At 49.4% G+C, this 18,337-nt stretch overlaps 1 protein-coding gene across 2 annotated transcripts in view; it reads right to left on the reverse strand.

Annotated features, from left to right (window-relative positions):
- Positions 1 to 422: 422 nt before the first annotated feature.
- LOC140386918 (galectin-4-like) overlaps positions 423 to 18,337 on the reverse strand; it is a 40,043-nt gene continuing 22,128 nt past the window's right edge. The window contains exons 7-14 of one of the 2 annotated variants that reach the window (XM_072469788.1): positions 15,010 to 15,048; positions 12,916 to 12,960; positions 12,784 to 12,822; positions 12,652 to 12,690; positions 12,509 to 12,547; positions 5,234 to 5,322; positions 4,630 to 4,798; positions 423 to 672 (exon numbers count right to left, since the gene is read on the reverse strand). In XM_072469788.1, coding sequence (XP_072325889.1) covers positions 526 to 672; positions 4,630 to 4,798; positions 5,234 to 5,322; positions 12,509 to 12,547; positions 12,652 to 12,690; positions 12,784 to 12,822; positions 12,916 to 12,960; positions 15,010 to 15,048 — 606 coding nt within the window. In that variant the 3' untranslated portion in view covers positions 423 to 525. Of the gene's footprint in view, positions 673 to 4,629; positions 4,799 to 5,233; positions 5,323 to 12,508; positions 12,548 to 12,651; positions 12,691 to 12,783; positions 12,829 to 12,915; positions 12,961 to 15,009; positions 15,049 to 18,337 lie in introns of both variants that reach the window. The other variant, XM_072469789.1, reaches the window with a different exon arrangement.

The raw sequence follows: 18,337 nt of genomic DNA on the forward strand, positions 1-18,337 counted from the left end.
AGATACATAAAAATACAGAAACCACAACCATCATCTACCATTTTGTGAAAGATTTATTGGTGTAATACAACTCAAGTGGTTAATCAGACCAATCACAGTCTGCAGCAGTTACTGGCAATAGGAAGAATTTTCATTTTTAAGGGGGGAAAAAAATATTTTTGAAGGACATTAATAAAATATCAGATCAACGCGTAGAAATGTCCATCGGAAAAGATTCAAACATTGAAGCTACAAGCACATTGATCACTGAGTGTGAAATCCTTTCTGAACTTTCCCAGTTCGTTGGCCCCGAATCCTGAAGCACTGGGGAAACCTCGCCTGCTCCGAACTCCAAATCTCACTGGGATTGTTGCGTTCCCCCTTTAATACCAATTCCCCCCCCCCCCCCCCCCCCCCCCGCCCTCCCCCCCCCCCAACCCACCACCACCACCCACCCCAACAGCACCACCACACATCCAGCATCTGCGGGCACCAGTTGTGATTTGACAAACACTGAAGGGCGAGTGGGGTTTCGGACGGTGGGCTTTAAGTACGGACGTTGGAGAGAGTGACGTCCCCATCGATTTGCAGTTCGTTGATCTGCTGGATCGGCTGGAAGCGGTGGTTGAAATCAAAGGCGTGACGTCCATTTACAGACACTCTGAAGGAGGAGGCCTCGCACAGAATGGTAACCTGACAGAGCAAGAAGGACACACAGCGGGTGGTCAGATTAGTTCCCAGCGAGATTCTGCCCCGTCGCGACCCACACGTACCCTGGAACACACGCAGCAAAGAATACCACCTTGGCTCCGACTCCTTTCCCACACAGTGCGAATGGAAAGGGGGTAAACAAGCTCTAATCGGCAACTGATAATGCTCATCATATGAGGAGCGGTTGAGGACTCTGGGTCTCTACTCTTGGAGTTTAGAAACTTACAGGATACTGAGAGGCCTAGATAGAGTGGATATGGAGAGGATGTTTCCACTGGCAGGAAAAACTAGAAGCCAAGGGCACAGCCACAGACTGAAGGGACGATCCTTTAAAACTGAGATGAGGAGGAATTTCTTCAGCCAGAGGGCGGTGAATCTGTGGAACTCTTTGCCGCAGAAGGCTGTGGCGGCCAAATCACGGAGTGTCTTTAAGTCAGAGATAGATAGGCTCTTGATTAATAAGGGGATCAGGGGTTATGGGGAGAAGGCAGGAGAATGGGGATCAGAAACATATTAGCCATGATTGAATGGTGGAGCAGTCTCGATGGGCCGAGTGGCCTAATTCAGGGGCTGATTTAGCACAGGGCTAAATCGCTGGCTTTTAAAGCAGACCAAGGCAAGCCAGCACCAGGGTTCAATTCCCATACCAGCCTCCCCGAACAGGCGCCGGAATGTGGCGACTAGGGGCTTTTCACAGAAACTTCATTTGAAGCCTACTTGTGACAATAAGTGACATTCATTTCATTTCTGCTCCTAAATCCTATGGTCTTATGAGTGGATCACATTTGTATTTGTGGATGATGACATGTGGATTAAATTGCAGGGAAGTTGACACGAACTAGGAGGCATTCTCTGGATTTTAGAAGGCCCAAGCTGATTAACTGAGTTTTTCAGGAACTAAGAGGAACTGAGGAGGTAGATAGAAAATATTTTTGTTGGTTGGGGAGTTGAGGGCCAAGGACATAGCTTCAAAATTAGAACCACACCTTTCAGGAAGGTAGGGAATACTTTAGCACATAGAGGTGGTATGAATTTGCAACTCTCCTCGGCCAATAGCAGTTCACGAAGTTCAGTGGTTAGTTTTAAAATTGGAGACTGATGGATTGCTGCTCACTCCCAGGATGCAGGGTATAATTTGTAAGACAAGGTATTGCCCATCCTAAGCTTCCGTTGACAAGGTAATGGTGAGCTGCCTCCTTGATCGAAGGCAGTCCATCTGGTGATTAGACTTTGCAGCATTTAATGCAATTGGGTGGCTTCCTCGGCTATATCAGGGGGCAGTTTATAGTTAAACACATTGCACTGTGAGTTAGAGAGAGGTGCGCAATGCGAACTGGCGATCGGCGCGCACTGCGCTTTGACGATCATCGCGCACTGTGCTCTGGTGATTGCCGTGCATTCCACTCCAGCAAGTGGCGTGCACCATGCTCTGGTGATCGACGCGCACTGAACACTAGTATCGGTGCACCTTGTGAACTAATGATGGGTGTGCACCTTGTGGACTAGTGATGGGTGTGCACTGTGGACTAGTGATGGGTGTGCACTGTGGACTAGTGATGGGTGTGCACTGTGGACTAGTGATGGGTGTGCACTGTGGACTAGTGATGGGTGTGCACTGTGGACTAGTGATGGGTGTGCACTGTGGACTAGTGATGGGTGTGCACTGTGGACTAGTGATGGGTGTGCACTGTGGACTAGTGATGGGTGTGCACTGTGGACTAGTGATGGGTGTGCACTGTGGACTAGTGATGGGTGTGCACTGTGGACTAGTGATGGGTGTGCACTGTGGACTAGTGATGGGTGTGCACTGTGGACTAGTGATGGGTGTGCACTGTGGACTAGTGATGGGTGTGCACTGTGGACTAGTGATGGGTGTGCACTGTGGACTAGTGATGGGTGCGCACGCGAGACGGGTGCGCGCTGTGCACGCGAGACGGGTGCCCACGCGAGACGGGTGCCCACGCGAGACGGGTGCGCACGCGTGACGGGTGCGCACGCGTGACGGGTGCGCACGCGTGACGGGTGCGCACGCGTGACAGGTGCGCACGCGTGACAGGTGCGCACGCGTGACAGGTGCGCACGCGTGACAGGTGCGCACGCGTGACAGGTGCGCACGCGTGACAGGTGCGCACGCGTGACAGGTGCGCACTCGTGACAGGTGCGCACTCGTGACAGGTGCGCACTGTGCATTTGTGATAGATGTGCACTGTGCATTTGTGATAGATGTGCACTGCGAAGTAGTGATAGTTGTACACTACATTTTATTATTTAGCAAGTGCAAAGTCCCTGAGCCGAGCGGTTTCTCCCAGTGCTGCTGTGTTGAGCGCGGATAGGCCTCGGTGAGTCTGTGGATTGGACGTTCTATAATGTGGTGCATAGCTTGCTCTGTCCCACAGGCACATTGGGGAGCCGGCACTAATGCCCCATCTGTGGAGGTTGGCCAAGCAGAGGCAGTGGCCGGTCCTGAACCTGTTACGAGTGGACCGCTCTTTCTTTGGAAAGTTGCAAACAGCCAGTTGTTGGGTTGGGTTTGAGGCCAGCTTCTTGTTTGTCCCATCTAAAGATTCCCATTCTTTTGTCCGGGTGGAATTTGCATTGAGGTCCTGTGAGGGAGGGCTTTTCCAGATCGGCCTTCTTATTGGGAGTCATACCTTGGGCGGGCTGAATAGATCAGCAGGAGGTGGCTGGCAGGGGGGCATTGCAAACTTCTGTCATTTACTGGTTGTTGCAGATCGGCTGAAATGTGGAAGACTGATGTTTGCCTAGACAGGGAGCCAGTAATGTTCCCAGTAATGATACCACATGGTATAATTCAGCTGGATGTCATGTGTTTGTGTGTGTGTGGTGGTGGGGAGGGGGGGAGGGGGGGGTTTGGAGGGTGGTCACCCCATGTTGAACTGGCTCATTTGCTAATCAGGTTGATTCGGGACCCGAGCTTGGTTCCTGGAAGATCAGTGTCCTATCTAAAGTCACTCAGAGCTATGTTGGAAATGGGTGGTGCTTTACCTTGTAGCCATCCATTTGTTCAGCTCTTTAGTGGCATTTACATTGCAAAGAAGGAATAAGCTGGATACTGTTTTGTGCAGGGATTGGCTTGTGTTGCCATGTGTTGCAGTACTGTTCACATTCTGACAAGAACTCGTTTAGGGTCAGGTCCAAGGTGTGAGTCGGGGACTTAAGTTGCGTGGCAGATGTCATCGGCATATATGAATTTCTGGGGGCAGTTTTGGAAGGTCATGTTTGTACAAGTTAAACAGGTTTGGGCCGGCCCCGAGCCTTCGGGGAGTCCATTGGTTGTGCACTAAAGATAGGTGTGCACTGTGAACTAGGAATAGGTGTGCACTGTGAACTAGGAATAGGTGTGCACTGTGAACTAGGAATAGGTGTGCACTGTGAACTAGGAATAGGTGTGCACTGTGAACTAGGAATAGGTGTGCACTGTGAACTAGGAATAGGTGTGCACTGTGAACTAGGAATAGGTGTGCACTGTGAACTAGGAATAGGTGTGCACTGTGAACTAGGAATAGGTATGCACTGTGAACTAGGAATAGGTGTGCACTGTGAACTAGGAATAGGTGTGCACTGTGAACTAGGAATAGGTGTGCACTGTGAACTAGGAATAGGTGTGCACTGTGAACTGTTAACTAGCTATGGGTGTGCACTCTGAGCTGTTAACTAGCTATGGGTGTGCACTCTGAGCTGTGAACTCGTGATGGGTGTGCACCATTGTGCTTGCTCTCTCCTGTACTCCAGCTACAAACCGTTTCAGAGGCACACGGCACACGGGAACAGCACACGGCACACGGGAACAGCACACAGGATCGGCACACGGCATACAGGAACATCACACGGCACACGGGAACGGCACACGGCACATAGCACACGGGAACAGCACACGGCACATGGAAACAGCACACGGCACACGGGAACGGCACTCACCTCGAATGATTGTCCAGGAGAAAAGAGATTTTCAGCCAAAGTCCTCTCCTCGGTGCCCCAGGAATTCTGCTGGCGGCTGTTTCGGATAACAGCGGTCTCGGTGCGGAATCGAGGACTGATGTGCAGAGCAATGTCGAGAGAATCACTCGGCTTCAGGTTGATAGAAAAACTTTCAGAGAGGCAGAAAACACAGAATATTAGCGCAAGCCTTCCCATAGAGCACTGTGCAGCAGAGGAGATTGGACATCAATACGGATTTCTAATTTGTGGATTAGAGCTATTGTCCCCCATTGTTCACCCCAATGACGCATCCCTAAGCCCCCACCCCCTACTGAACCAACAAGGAAAATTTGTTGCCTCCTCCAGCAATCCTGGTCCAATCTAGTCTGGTTATGGAGCCTGCGTAGAGCACTACAAGGCCTGACTAGGCCGAGAACCAGCTCTAAACAATCCTCTGTAAAACCACCAAGTTTTAGATCCTCCGATGCTCGCTGAGAAAATGGCCACGGAAATTCCAGCTCATACAGTCAGCCTCAAACATCCCCACACTGAATACCGATTGGGCCCCTGCTCGATTAAACTGGGAGTGGCAGAAGTCACCTACTTGTCACAATTTGGTTTGACGGTCCCTTGAATGACGACAGATCTGGAGACAAAGAGGCCGCCGGGGATCAGGGCTTTGTACGGAACTTGCTGCAAGAAAACATATTTTTGAAAATTAAAACAAAAAAACAAAATCAATCATTCATAGGGTGACCACAATCCGTCCAAACTGGCCAAGTGAAATACGAAGAAATGTTACAGAAGTGTAGTTTCAATAAATTTAGTGTGGCCATCATTTTGTAATCTGAATCAATAGGTTATTTGGCATTTTGAGCTAAATTGATGAAAGCCATTTAAAAAATAAATCAACCTGCATTATTGAAACCCAGTCAGATTAGCTACCTAGCCTTAAATGTGAGAAAATTAAAGAATAATTCATTAATAGAGGTTTAGCACATTGCTGCAGAACAATGCCAGCTGCGCGGGTTCAATTCCCGTACCGGCCTCCCTGAACAGGCGCCGGAATGTGGTGACTAGGGGTTTTTCACAGTAATTTCATTGAAGCGTACTTGTGACAATAAGCGATTATTATTATTATTATTATGTAGTAGTAGTAGTCAGTCTGGTATTATAATCTGTAACACAGTGGTTAGCACTGCTGCCTCACAGTGCCAGGGACCCGGGTCCCATTCCCGCATTGGGTGACTGTGTGGAGTCTGCGCACCGGTGCTCCGGTTTCCTCCCACAGTCCAAAGATGTGCAGGTCAGGTGGGGATAGGGCGGGGGACTGGGCCTAGATAGGGTATTCTTTCACAGGGTTGGTGCAGACTGAATGGGCTGAATGGCCTCCTTCTGCACTAGAAGGATTCCACGGTAAATTCCATGGTAAATTCTATGGTTAAAATGTTTATAACTTTTATAATTATAAGCACATTATTTAATTGGGGCCGGTTTAGCTCACAGGGCTAGACGGCTGGTTTATAACGCAGCAGCTTGGGTTCAAGTCCCGTACCGGCTTACCTGAACAGGCGCCGGAATGTGGTGACTAGGGGCTTTTCACAGTAACTTCATTCTTGTGACAATAAAAGATTATTTATTAATTAACACCTGATTTTAATAAGAATCCTTAAACGGCTGTGAGAAATTTAAGATGCTGTCTTGCCAGAAAGGCTAATAAAAGATAACATGAACTTGTTCGCCTTGGCTGAAAGAATAAATAGGCTTTCATTCAAGAAGGCTCGATGGGACGAATGGCCTCCTTCTGCACTGTATGTTCTATGTTCTATGTCTCAATTAGAAATTACAGACAATTATATTAGCCAAGTGTTGGTCGACGCTAACTCAAGATTAGAGACGGAGCTGAAGAGAAGCCACTGTCTTCGAATTGAGACAACTTGCAGAATTATAAACCCGGCTTTCTTACAACAATTGACTAAGGTGGGTTTTCTAAGATATAAAAAGGGGTTTCGAGAAGCCATACTGAGAGAGCGGTGTTGTTTTAACACGGTATCCATGTTCTCGGAGCTGTCACTTCATGTCCTGGTCTGAGAAGGGTGGAGAGAAGTCTGTTCAACTGTTAAAATTAAGCTTTTTCCTCTTACGATTAATTACTGTTCCTTGACACTTTGCTTTTGATTGTTCTGACCTGGTTAATGGTTAATAAACTTTTTGAATTCACTATTTAAAGTGTCGTTTTTTTTTGCCATGTTGGGAAGTTTGTAGAACCTGGTGTGGTTTACGTTTGCAAACATGTGAACCCCATAAACGGAAGGTCAAATAAATCTAAGTTAGAATCATAGAAACCCGATAGTGCAGAAGGAGGCCATTCAGCCCCTTGAGTCTGCACCAGCCCCTCAAAGGAGCACCCTAATTAGGCCCGATTCTCTACCCTATACTTGCAAACCCACCCTAAGGGACAATTTAGCATGGCCAATCCCCTCAACCTTCACATCTTTAGACTGTAAGTTGTAACAAGAAGTACAGCAGTAAGTACGATGGGAAGAGTTGACCAGAGGTACTGCCGCATATTAAACAGTGACGTTAGGTGAAAGGGACACAAGTTTAAATGGGTAGAAGTCAAATGTTGGGACTGATGTCAGGAATTTATTCTTCAGTGGAGTGGACTGCTGGTCATTTGTCAAGACAAGGGGGAAAATCCCTGAGACCCATTTCGTGAAAGAACTGTAGGTTGTGACAGAGAAGGGGCAGGGTCATAAGTCTTCCGGCTTGGCATAAGCAGAGATGAGCCAGCCTCAGACAGAATCATTCAGAGAGAGGAGCAGCATGGTGCTGCAAACTGGCGCAGCCACCTGCATAGCCCATGGATTAGAAACTGGACTGAAACAAGGACACTTGAGTTACCGTGTGGCTTGGCCGACACTTAAAATCAGTTCCTCCCTAAGGTTTCAGAGCAGACGTATCGCCAAGGCCTGTAGGCAAAATCATTCTTCTTAACAGCTCCTGCTCATTATCTGAGAGATGGTGTGCAGGGGACAGTTTCAAAGCTTGCAGAGGACACAAAACTTGGAAGTATTGTACACAGTGAAGAGGACAGTGTAGAACTTCAAAAGGACATAGACAAGTTGGTGGAGTGGGCAGATAGGTGGCAGATGAAGTTTAATGCAGAGGAATGTGGGGTGATGCATTTTGGCAGGAAGAACATGGAGAGACAATATAAAACAAGGGGTAAAATACGAAAAGGGGTGCGGGAGCAGAGGGACCTGGGTGTATCTGTGCAGAAATCATTGACAACGGCAGGACAGGTAGAGAGAGCAGCTAATAAAACATTTGGTATTCTGGACTTCATTAATAGGGACATAGAGTATTAGAGCCAGAGTATTAGAGCCAGGGGCTGAACTTACACAAGACACTAGTTAGACCTCAGCTGGAATATTGTGTACAGTTCTGGGTGCCACACTATAGGAAGGATGTGAACACATTGGAGAGAGTGCAGAAGAGGTTTACAAGGACGGTTCCAGGGATGAGAAACTTCAGTAATGAAGATAGATTGGAGAGATTGTTACTGTTCTCCTAGGAGCGAAGAAGCTAAGAGGAGATTTGATAGAGATGTTCAAAATCATGAGGGGATAGAGTAGAAATGAAATGAAATGAAAATCGCTTATGGTCACAAGTAGGCTTCAAATGAAGTTACTGTGAAAAGCCCCTAGTCGCCACATTCCGGCGCCTGTTCGGGGAGGCTGGTATGGGAATTGAACCGTGCAGCTGGCCTGCCTTGGTCTGCTTTCAAAGCCAGCGATTTAGCCTTGTGCTAAACCAGCCCCTTGGGGGTCACATCTGTGTCACCTCTCTGTTATGCAGACGTGAATGTCCTTTACAGAAAGTACTCTCTACGTTCCAGCTTTTCCGTTTTGTTTCAGATTCATAGAATCCCGACAGTAGAGAAGGAGGCCATTCAGCCCATCGAGTCTGCACCGACCCTTTGAAAGAGCACCCTACCTAAGCCCAAACCCCACCCTATCCCCATGACCCCACTTGGGGGCAATTTAGCAAGGCCAACCCACCTAACCTGCAAATCTTTCGTCTGCAGGAGGAAACCGGGAGCACCCAGAGGAAACCCACACAGATATGGAGAGAATGGGCACACTCCGACAGACAGCTGCCCGAGGTCAGAACGGAACCGGATCCGTGGCTCTGAGGTAGCAGTGCTAACTCCTGTGCCATCGTCCAACCCTAATTCCTCTCATTTACTGGTCTCATTTTTTAAACATGACCAGGAAGAAAGCGAGCCTCGATTTATTTGACCTCTCTCCCCATTCTGAATGACTTAGGTCTTTATCCCAGCTCATAAAGCATTGTGAGACACTGAGCCTTCACCCCATCTAAAAAATTCTGAAAGGGTCGGAGGCGGTACAAATGGGAGGGAGGAATCCAAAACTGGGAACTATAAATATAAGATGGTCAGTCGTAAAGCGATTCAAGAAATTCAGAAAATCTCTTTCGCCAGAGAGTGGGAATCGCCACCAGAATTTCGAGGCGAATTCTATGGATGCCTTTAACGAAAAACTAGATTAGCAGCTAGAGAGAAAGAGGTGGAGGAATATCCTGATGGGTGAGATGATGTAATGTGGGAGGAGAATTACGTGAAGCATAAATCCTGATGAGTCCAAACGACCAGCGTTTCTGCTCCCGGTAGAATCCATACAATTCAACATTAATTGTTTGAACTGGCAGAGCCTTTCCCTCTTTCTCCAGCAGAGGGAGCCAGCAGCCAGTGAGCTGTCTGGTTCTTTTGGGTGAATCCCCGGGGAAGACAGCACTGGGAAAATATTTCCAAATTAGCCTGGAAAAGGAGCACCTCATTTTCCACAGCAACTTGCCAGGACAACTCCAAGAACTCGGTGACGGCCGAATAGCACAGGGCTGAGGCTCCCAACTGGCAGCAAACCAGCAATGAAACAAAAGACAATCCCTGGGTCTCTGCGTGCCGTAGGGACGGAAAGGCAGCTCCATCTCGGGTGTGTCGCGCCAGCGGATTTCACTCGCCACCGTGGCGGGAGGAGCCACAATTCGACTTTACCAGTGCGTTAGTTGGATCAACTGGACACCCCGGTCCTGACTGCCATCTGCTGCACCCGGTCACAAATGCAGCTGGTTGGAGGAAACTGATGAAGTAGCTGGTGACGCCCCTGCAGCTGAATAGCCTGACACCATCCTGTCTTTTGTACGGGAGCTTTGCCACATGGCTCGGGTACCACTGGGCTGCCTGCCCGCCCCAACATGGGGTCAGCAACTTCAGATGAGATAGGGTTGAGAAATGAAGGGGGATACTGTGTGTGTGAGACAGAGAGAGAAAGAGAAAGAGAGAGAGAAATAAGCATGAGGAGTGTTATGTCCAAAATAATAATTTGGTGAAAGGTTCAAAAAGTGCTTCACTTTTGCCTCAGTACGCTGAGGACCCAAGTCTGATCCTGTGGAGTTTGCACATTCTCCCCGTGTCTGCGTGGTTCTCACCCCCACAACCCAAAGATGTGCAGCGTAGATGGATTGGCCACGCCAAATTGCCCCTTAATTGGAAAAAAATTCTTGGGTATTCTAAATTTTTAAAAAAGTGCTTCAACAAGAAAACAGTCGTTGTTCACCAAACGCTGACTTTGACGCACAGCAGGGTGACTATTCTAAAAACGTTGGGATGGAGAAAGGACACCTTGCCCACACTTCGAGAAGCCTTGCTAACCTCGGGGGGGCAGGGAGTGGGATCTGAGCTCCTGGTGATTAGAATTACTGGAAATCGGCAGTAGAGTTCACTCAATTCTGGTTCTCAGTTGTACGCTCCCAAAAGCCACATTAATACACCTCAGGGAACAGTGACTGCTGTGATGGCGATAAACACAATGCAAATAATAATAATCTTTATTATTTTCACAAGTAGGCTTACATTAACACTGTAATGAAGTTACTGTGAAAAGCCCCTAGTCGCCACGTTCCGGCACCAGTTTGGGTACACAGAGGGAGAATTCAGAATGTCCAATTCACCTCACGGCATGTCTTTCAGAATTTGTGGGAGGAAACCGGAGCACCGGAGGAAACCCACGCAGACACGGGGAGAACGTGCAGACTCCGCACAGACAGTGACCCAAGCCGGGAATCAAACCTGGGACCATGGCGCTGTGAAGCAACAGTGCTAACCACCGTGCTACCGTGCCGCCCAGAAATGCTAACAAAGTCCAATATTTCACACAGAAATTTTGATCTTTTGATTTCTAGTGAGTTGACCAATTGGCCCACGACATCAAGCAAGTTCATTCATTGTGTTCCACTTGACTCTCACACGTAAACCAAGCAAAATTCTAAAAAAGGGACAGGCATTCTTCTGAAAGAACTCATAAACCGTGAAAAAAAAATGATAGCATTTGGCTTTGCAACTCGACTTTCTCAGTCTATTGGAAGCTTTGCACAACCAGTGAAATTATTTTGCAGTCATCGCAAAAGGCGAATGTGGGAGACAACTTGCAACACAGCAAGATCCCGCAAACCAGAGTCAACCGCTCGCCGCAGGGTGGAGGAGCCAGAATTAAAGTCAGTAGGTTTTCCCACTCTCAATCAGTGCCGGTTGGAATGTGCACCTGTGGCAGGGGTGGGCATGAGGCACGAGCAGGATTGGGCACCACCCAGTCAGTCTCCTCAGCTCCAACAGCCTGGCAGCACCAATAATAGGTCGAGCTCACAGACGGGCACTGAGCTCTCGGTGCGCGAGCCCACACAAGGATTCATTCCCCACTGTGGGAGGGGATGGGAGAGGATGAATGCAGCAGGTAGACAACAACAACTCTACATTTATAGAGTGCCTTTAATGTAGTCCAATGTCCCGAGTCTCTTCACGGGAGTATTATCAAGCAAAAACTTGACACCGAGCCACAGAGTAGGACAGATGACCAAAAGTTTGGAGGAAATGAAATGAAATGAAAATCGCTTATTGTCACAAGTAGGCTTCAAAAGAAGTTACTGTGAAAAGCCCCTAGTCGCCACATTCCGGCGCCTGTTCGGGGAGGCTGGTACGGGAATTGAACTGTGCTGCTGGCCCGCCTTGGTCTGCTTTCAAAGCCAGCGATTTAGCCCCGTGCTAAACCAGCATCTAAGAGGAGGAGGAGGAGAGAGGTCAAGAGGAGGAGAGAGGTCGAGAGGTGGAGAGAGGTCAAGAGGAGGAGAGTCTTAAGGAGAGTTCCAGAGTTCAAGGCTTAGGTAGTTAAGGCATGCGTGCCAATGGCGGAGCGATTCAAACCGGGGGGGGGGGGGGCTGCCAATGGTGGAGCGATTCAAACCGGGGGGGGGGCGTGCCAATGGCGGAGTGATTCAAACTGGGGGGGGGGGAATGGGGGGGGGGGGGGGGGGGGCCTGCCAATGGCGGAGGGATTCAAACTGGGGGGGGGGCGATGGGGCCTGCCAATGGCGGAGCGATTCAAACCGGGGAGGGGGGGCTGCAAGAGGCCAGAATTCAAGGATTGTAGAGGTCTTGGAAAGTCGTTGGGTTGGAGAAGTTCACAAGGGTAGGGAGGGAGAAAGTCGAGATAGAGACAGGATTGGAATAGTCCTAGGTGGAGGTAATAAAATCATGGATGAGGCTGTTAGCAGCCTCATGGGGTCAGGAACTCACTGGCAGGCCAATGGGAGGGGTGGGTTGAGGGGGAACCAGTGGGCAGGAAACAGAGTTGGTGACAGCGGCTTTAGTTTTCCAATATTTAATAGAAGGAAATTGCTGCTTATGCAATATGGAATTGCAGACAGATGTGACAGATCAGAGAGAGTGGAAGGGTCGGGGAAGGCCATGGTGATTCAGTACATTGGCCAACGTAACTATTAGCAATCAATCTAAACTTACCAAATTGACTAAGGCAGGTGGGGCAAACATGGAACCAGCCTGGAATTAAACAGAGAAAGATCGTCCCATCAGGAAATTGATAAAACAATTAAAAATTCCAACGTTTGATCCTTGTAATCGTTTGACGAGAGGTTGAAACTTACCGGGTTAGCAAAGGCAGGCGGAGGAAACATGGAACCCGCCTGGAATTAAACAGAGAAAGATCATCCCATCAGGAAATTGACAAAACAGTTAAAAATTCCAATGTTTGATCTGTGTAATTGTTTGAAACTTACCGGGTTAGCAAAGGCAGGTGGGGCAGACATGGAACCCGCCTGGAATTAAACAGAGAGAGATCGTCCCATCAGGAAATTGACAAAACAGTTACAAATTCCAATGTTTGATGTGTGTAATTGTTTGAAACTTACCGGGTTAGCATAGGCAGGTGGGGCAGACATGGAACCCGCCTGGAACTGAAGAGAGCGTTAATGAAACTTTAAGTGAGAAGAAAGATTAAGATGGGGATTGACCAGTGTAACTATAACAAGTTATATTTGTGTCGGACCCTTAATATCACAAAACAGCTCCTACGACACTAAAGCACATCAAAAGACGTTATGTCAGATGAACAAAATCTTGGTCAAACCGATTGGTTTTAAAGAGCCTCTTAAATGAGTAAAATTAGGTCAAGTAATGGAGAGTTGTAGGGAAGGAATTCCAGATTGGTCTCTGGTTGGAGAAGGTTAAGTTTGAGTTGAGGGGGTCAGAGATGCAGTGGGGGTTGTTCATGACGCTGCTTAAGGAATTGTTCGTCTCGGCGGAGGTTGATAAAAGGGGAAATACTGTACAAACTGTGGGCTGTGATTGTATGGAGTGTGTATTTTATATGTTGCTGTTTTTACACATGTTTGGAATGAAGTACATTCTTTTTTAAATTCTTCCACTGAATGTGGGCATTGGTGGCTGGGCCAGTGTGTTTTGCCCATCCCTAACTGCCCTCAAGAAGATGGTGGAGCAACTAAAATTGGAGATGTTCCAGAGGCCAAGATAAGAGAGTATTGTGGGGCTGGAAGAGCTACAGAGACGTGGAGGGGAGAAGCCATGGGAATTTAATAACCAAAATGTTGGTTGTCTGGGAGCCAATGGAGGTCAGCGAGCACAGGGCTGATAGGTGAAAGTTCACCTGGTGCAAGTTCAGGCACGGGCAGCAGGCTTTTGGATGACCTCAGGTTTACGGAGAGTAGAATGCGGGAGCGCTGCCAGGAGAGGGTTGGAATCGTCACGTCGAAAGGTCACAAAAGCAGAGACGAAGATTTCAGCAGCAGATAGAAACTAGGAGCAGGAGTAGGCCATTCGGCCCTTTGATCCTGCTCCCCCATTCAATACCATCATGGCTGATCTTCTAACAATGCTATGTTTCCGTCTTCTCCCCAGACCCCTTGATGTTATTAAAAGCTAAAGACAAATCTATTTCTTTCTTGAATACATTCAGTGGCTTGACCTCCACAACCTCCTGTAGTCGAGAATTTCACAGGGTCACTAACCTTAGAGTTAAGATATTTTTCCTCATCTCAGTCCTAAATGGTTTACCCCGTATCCTGAGACTGTGACCCCTGGTTCTAGATTCACCAACCCAGGGAAAAGCCCTGGTTCTTGATTCCGCAGCCCAGGGGGAACCCCTGGTTCTAGATTCACCAGCCCAGGAGAAACCCCTGGTTCTAGATTCACCAGCCCAGGGAGAAACCCCTGGTTCTTGATTCCCCAGCCCAGGGAAAACCCCTGGTTCTAGATTCACCAGCCCAGGGGGAACCCCTGGTTCTAGATTCACCAGCCCAGAGGGAACCCCTGGTTTTAGATTCACCAGCCCAGAGGGAAACCCCTGGTTCTAGATTCACCAGCCCAGCGAGAAACCCCTGGTTCTTGATTCCCCAGCCCAGGGAAAACCCCTAGTTCTTGATTCCCCAGCCCAGGGGAAACCCCTGGTTCTAGATTCCCCAGCCCAGGGAGAAATCCCTGGTTCTAGATTCCCCAGCCCAGGGAGAAATCCCTGGTTCTAGATTCCCCAGCCCAGGGAGAAACCCCTGGTTCTAGATTCCCCAGCCCAGGGAGAAACCCCTGGTTCTAGATTCCCCAGCCCAGGGAGAAACCCCTGGTTCTAGATTCCCCAGCCCAGGGAGAAACCCCTGGTTCTAGGTTCACCAGCCCAGGGAAAACATCCTCCCCGAATCTAGTCTGCCCAGCCCTGTTAGAATTTTATACGTTTCAATCAGATCTCCTCACATCCTTCCAAACTCTATTGAATACAGGCCCAGTCAAACCAATCTCTCCTCCTGGATAAGCTAAGACAAGGGTGAAGTAATGGAGGTGGAAATAGGCGGCCTGAGTGATGGAGGTCAGAAGTTCATCTCAGGGTCCGAGGTTCCGAATAGACTGGCTTAATCTGGACAGTTGCCTGGAAGAGAGATGGAGTCGGTGCCTCGGCAACAGGGAATCTGGAGCTTAGCAAAAAGGGCAGAACTTACCGGATTGGCTGGGGGAGGTGGGCCAAACATGGAACCGGCCTGGAAGTGAAGAGAGAGGTTAATACAAAAATATTGGGTCACCTTAAATAGTAACTGAAGCTACTGACAGCAAAGGAACATTCTCAGAAAGCAGACAGAAGGGGCAGCACAAAGTGCCAAAGATTCACTGAATGATGGATACCAGAATTAAGAGATTATAACTGGTAACAACGTATGTTTTTGTAAAAAAAAAAAAAGTATTTTTACAATGAGAATTGTAGCATGGTGGAAATGCTACTGGATTAGTAATCCAGACACTCGGCCTAATGCTCCAGAGACAGGAGTTCAAATACCGCAACTGGGAAAGATTGACGATCTAATGGTGTCGCCTGATTAGGGATGCAACGAGCGAGAGCCCTCAATGATCCAGCTTTGCATGTTTAAGTGTGCAGTTTTTAAAAAAAATTTAGAGTACCCAATTCCTTTTCTTTTCCTATTAAGGGGCATTTTAGCGCGGCCAATCCACCTACCCTGCACATCTTTGGGTTGTGGGGGTGAGACCCACACAAACACTGTGAAAATGTGCAAACTCCACACGGACAGTGACCCAGATCTGGGATCGAACCCGGGTCCTCAGTGGCGTGAGGCAGCAGTGCTAACCACTGTGCCGCCATGCCGCCCTTAAGTGTGCAATTAAGCTCACTTGAATATGTTTGTGCCGGAGTTACCCAAGGCGCGGGACCTAACACCGCGAGCGGCGCCTTTTAGCACTGGCTTGCACAAACATTGATCAGGCGTACTGGCACTTGATCACTTGATGGGGGGGGGGGGGGGGGGGGGGGGGGGGGGGGTGCTCTCAGGCAATCGGGGGCGCCGGGTGGTTGGGGTTTGGGCAGGGACACAGCTAGGGTTCCAGGTTGGCAGTGCCAAAGTGCCCACGTGGTATCTTGCCCGTGCCAGGATCAGGCCCAGGGGTGCCAGGCCCGTATGAGGTGGGGTGCAGGGGCTCAAGGGCCCCTAATTGTTAAGATAGTGTGTGGGGGTTCCGGGGGTCACAGTGAGGAGTCCAGAGATCGGGGGGCCATTTTTAAATGGCGTTCCTCGCTAAGGCCCAAAAATGAAGCAGCGACCCGTTTAATAGCGGGGTCGTTCGCAGTGCTGTAATTTCCAGGAAACATCCCGCTAGACAGGCCCAAACAGGATTCTCGTACATTTACATTAAATAATGCCCTAAATTCAATTAGTAAATAAATCTGGGATGAAATGTTAATCTCATTAATAATGATCCTGAAAGAAAAGACTGAGTTATTGAATTGCGCCGCCCGCCTCAGAGAATGGCGAGGTCCGATGCGACTCAATGGGCGCCGGGGCTGCCCGAATTCTCCGGCCCACGATGGGCCGAAGTCCCACCCGTCTGGTGCCGGTCCCGCCGGCGTAAATTAGAGTAGGTCCCTTACCGGCGGGACCTGGCGGCGCGGGCGGGCTCCGGGGGTCGGGTGGGGGGGATCTGGCCCCGGGAGGTGCCCCCACGGTGGCCTGGCCCGCGGTCGGGGCCCATGATCCGCGGGCGGACCCGTGCCGTGAGGGCACTCTATTGTTCCGCACCGGAGGCCGTGGTCTTCCGCCATTCCCGGTGCAGAAGCGAATCCCTCTGCGCACGCGCGGGGGTGACGCCTGCACGCGCTGGCGCTCCCGCGCATGCGCCGACTCGTGCCGGCCGGCGGAGGCCCTTCGGCGCCGGTTGGCGTGGCGCCAAGCCCCTTTCCCGCCAGCCACCGAGGCGCAAACCATTCTGGGGTGGGCATAGCCCCTGAAGGTGCGGAGGATTCCACACCTTTGGGGCGGCCCAACGCCGGAGTGGTTCACGCCACTCCGGCCTGCCGGGACCCCCCGCCCCGCCGCGTAGGGGAGAATCCCGCCCCTGATGCTGAGACCACAGCCAGATCAGACATAATCTTACTGAATAGCTGAGCAGGGTCGAAGAGCCGAATGGCCGACTCCTCCTACATACTTGAATGGCTGGAAACACAAATCTGGTTCACTACTGTTAGCTCAGTGAGCTAGACAGCTGGTTTGTGATGCAGGACAACGCCAGCAGCGCGGGTTCAATTCCCGTACCAGCCTCCCCGAACAGGCGATGGAATGTGGCGACTTGGGGCTTGTCACAGTAAATTCATACTTGTGACAATAAAAGATTATTATTATTACTTTGCTTCAGGAAGAGAAAATCTGCTGTCCTGTGACCCCCAAATTAAGGTCTAGTGTTCGGCTGCCCCTCTGCCCCTGATCAGAGTGGTTTGCTCGACTATTTCAATTCGGGATGGGTAAGAAATGCTGACTTTGCCAGAAACACTCACAATCCAAGTACAATTTTTAAAAAAACACAGGGGGAAAACATAGGAGATGGAGGGAGAGTCTAAGAGATTTTCAGAAATGACGTGGGTTTTCAGAGGGAAAAACAGGGAGATTGTCCACTCAGGAGACTATGTTCTCCCGCCGGAACTGATTTCTCCCCATTCTCCCTGTGTGTGCGCGTGGGTTTCCTCCGGGTGCTCCGGTTTCCTCCCACAGTCCAAAGACGTGCAGGTTAGGTGGATTGGCCGTGATAAACTGCCCTTAGTGATCCAAAAAGGTTAGGTGGGGTTACTGGGTTCCGGGGATAGGGTGGAAGTGAGGGCTTAATGTGGGTCGGTGCAGACTCGATGGGCCGAATGGCCTCCTTCTGCACTGCATGTTCTACGCTCTATGATATGCACTCCCAAGCAATTCAGTATCCCGCGCCAGGCAAATTTATGCATGGCGAGGAATCGAAGGGATTCCCGAGGGATTGCCGCTATTTTCAGTGAGCGGCACAATTGTGCGGTCCCACGGCTGGCCACCTCCCACCCCCACACAGATCTTCCTTAAACACTAAGTGCTGTAACCACAATGTTTACAAACATCAACCACTTAAAAGAGGGTTAAGTGCTGTCAATTTCCAGCTCAGCACTTCGAAACCACTCAAGCGTGAAGGGGGTGTAATTGGAATGCATTTAACCCTCTTAAATGGGCCTTACCAGCAACACCCACAGTGACTTATTTTTAAAATGGCCACTTGACGGGTGAGAGAATCAAGAATTGTGAAACATGTAGGAGGAAGGGTGTTCTTGCTGTGGAGGGATTGCAGTGAAGGTTTACCAGGCTGATCCCTGGGATGGCAAGACTGACATCTGAGGAGAGACTAAGTTTGGATTATATTCACTGGAGTTTAGAAGAGTGAAGAGGGGATCTCAAAGAAACGTGTACATTCTAACAGGATTAGACAGGGTAGATTCAGAAAGAATGTTCCCGATGGTGGGGGAGTCCAGGA

This window comes from Scyliorhinus torazame, chromosome 12 (assembly GCF_047496885.1).
Source record: "Scyliorhinus torazame isolate Kashiwa2021f chromosome 12, sScyTor2.1, whole genome shotgun sequence".
Classification (NCBI taxonomy): Eukaryota; Metazoa; Chordata; class Chondrichthyes; order Carcharhiniformes; family Scyliorhinidae; genus Scyliorhinus; species Scyliorhinus torazame.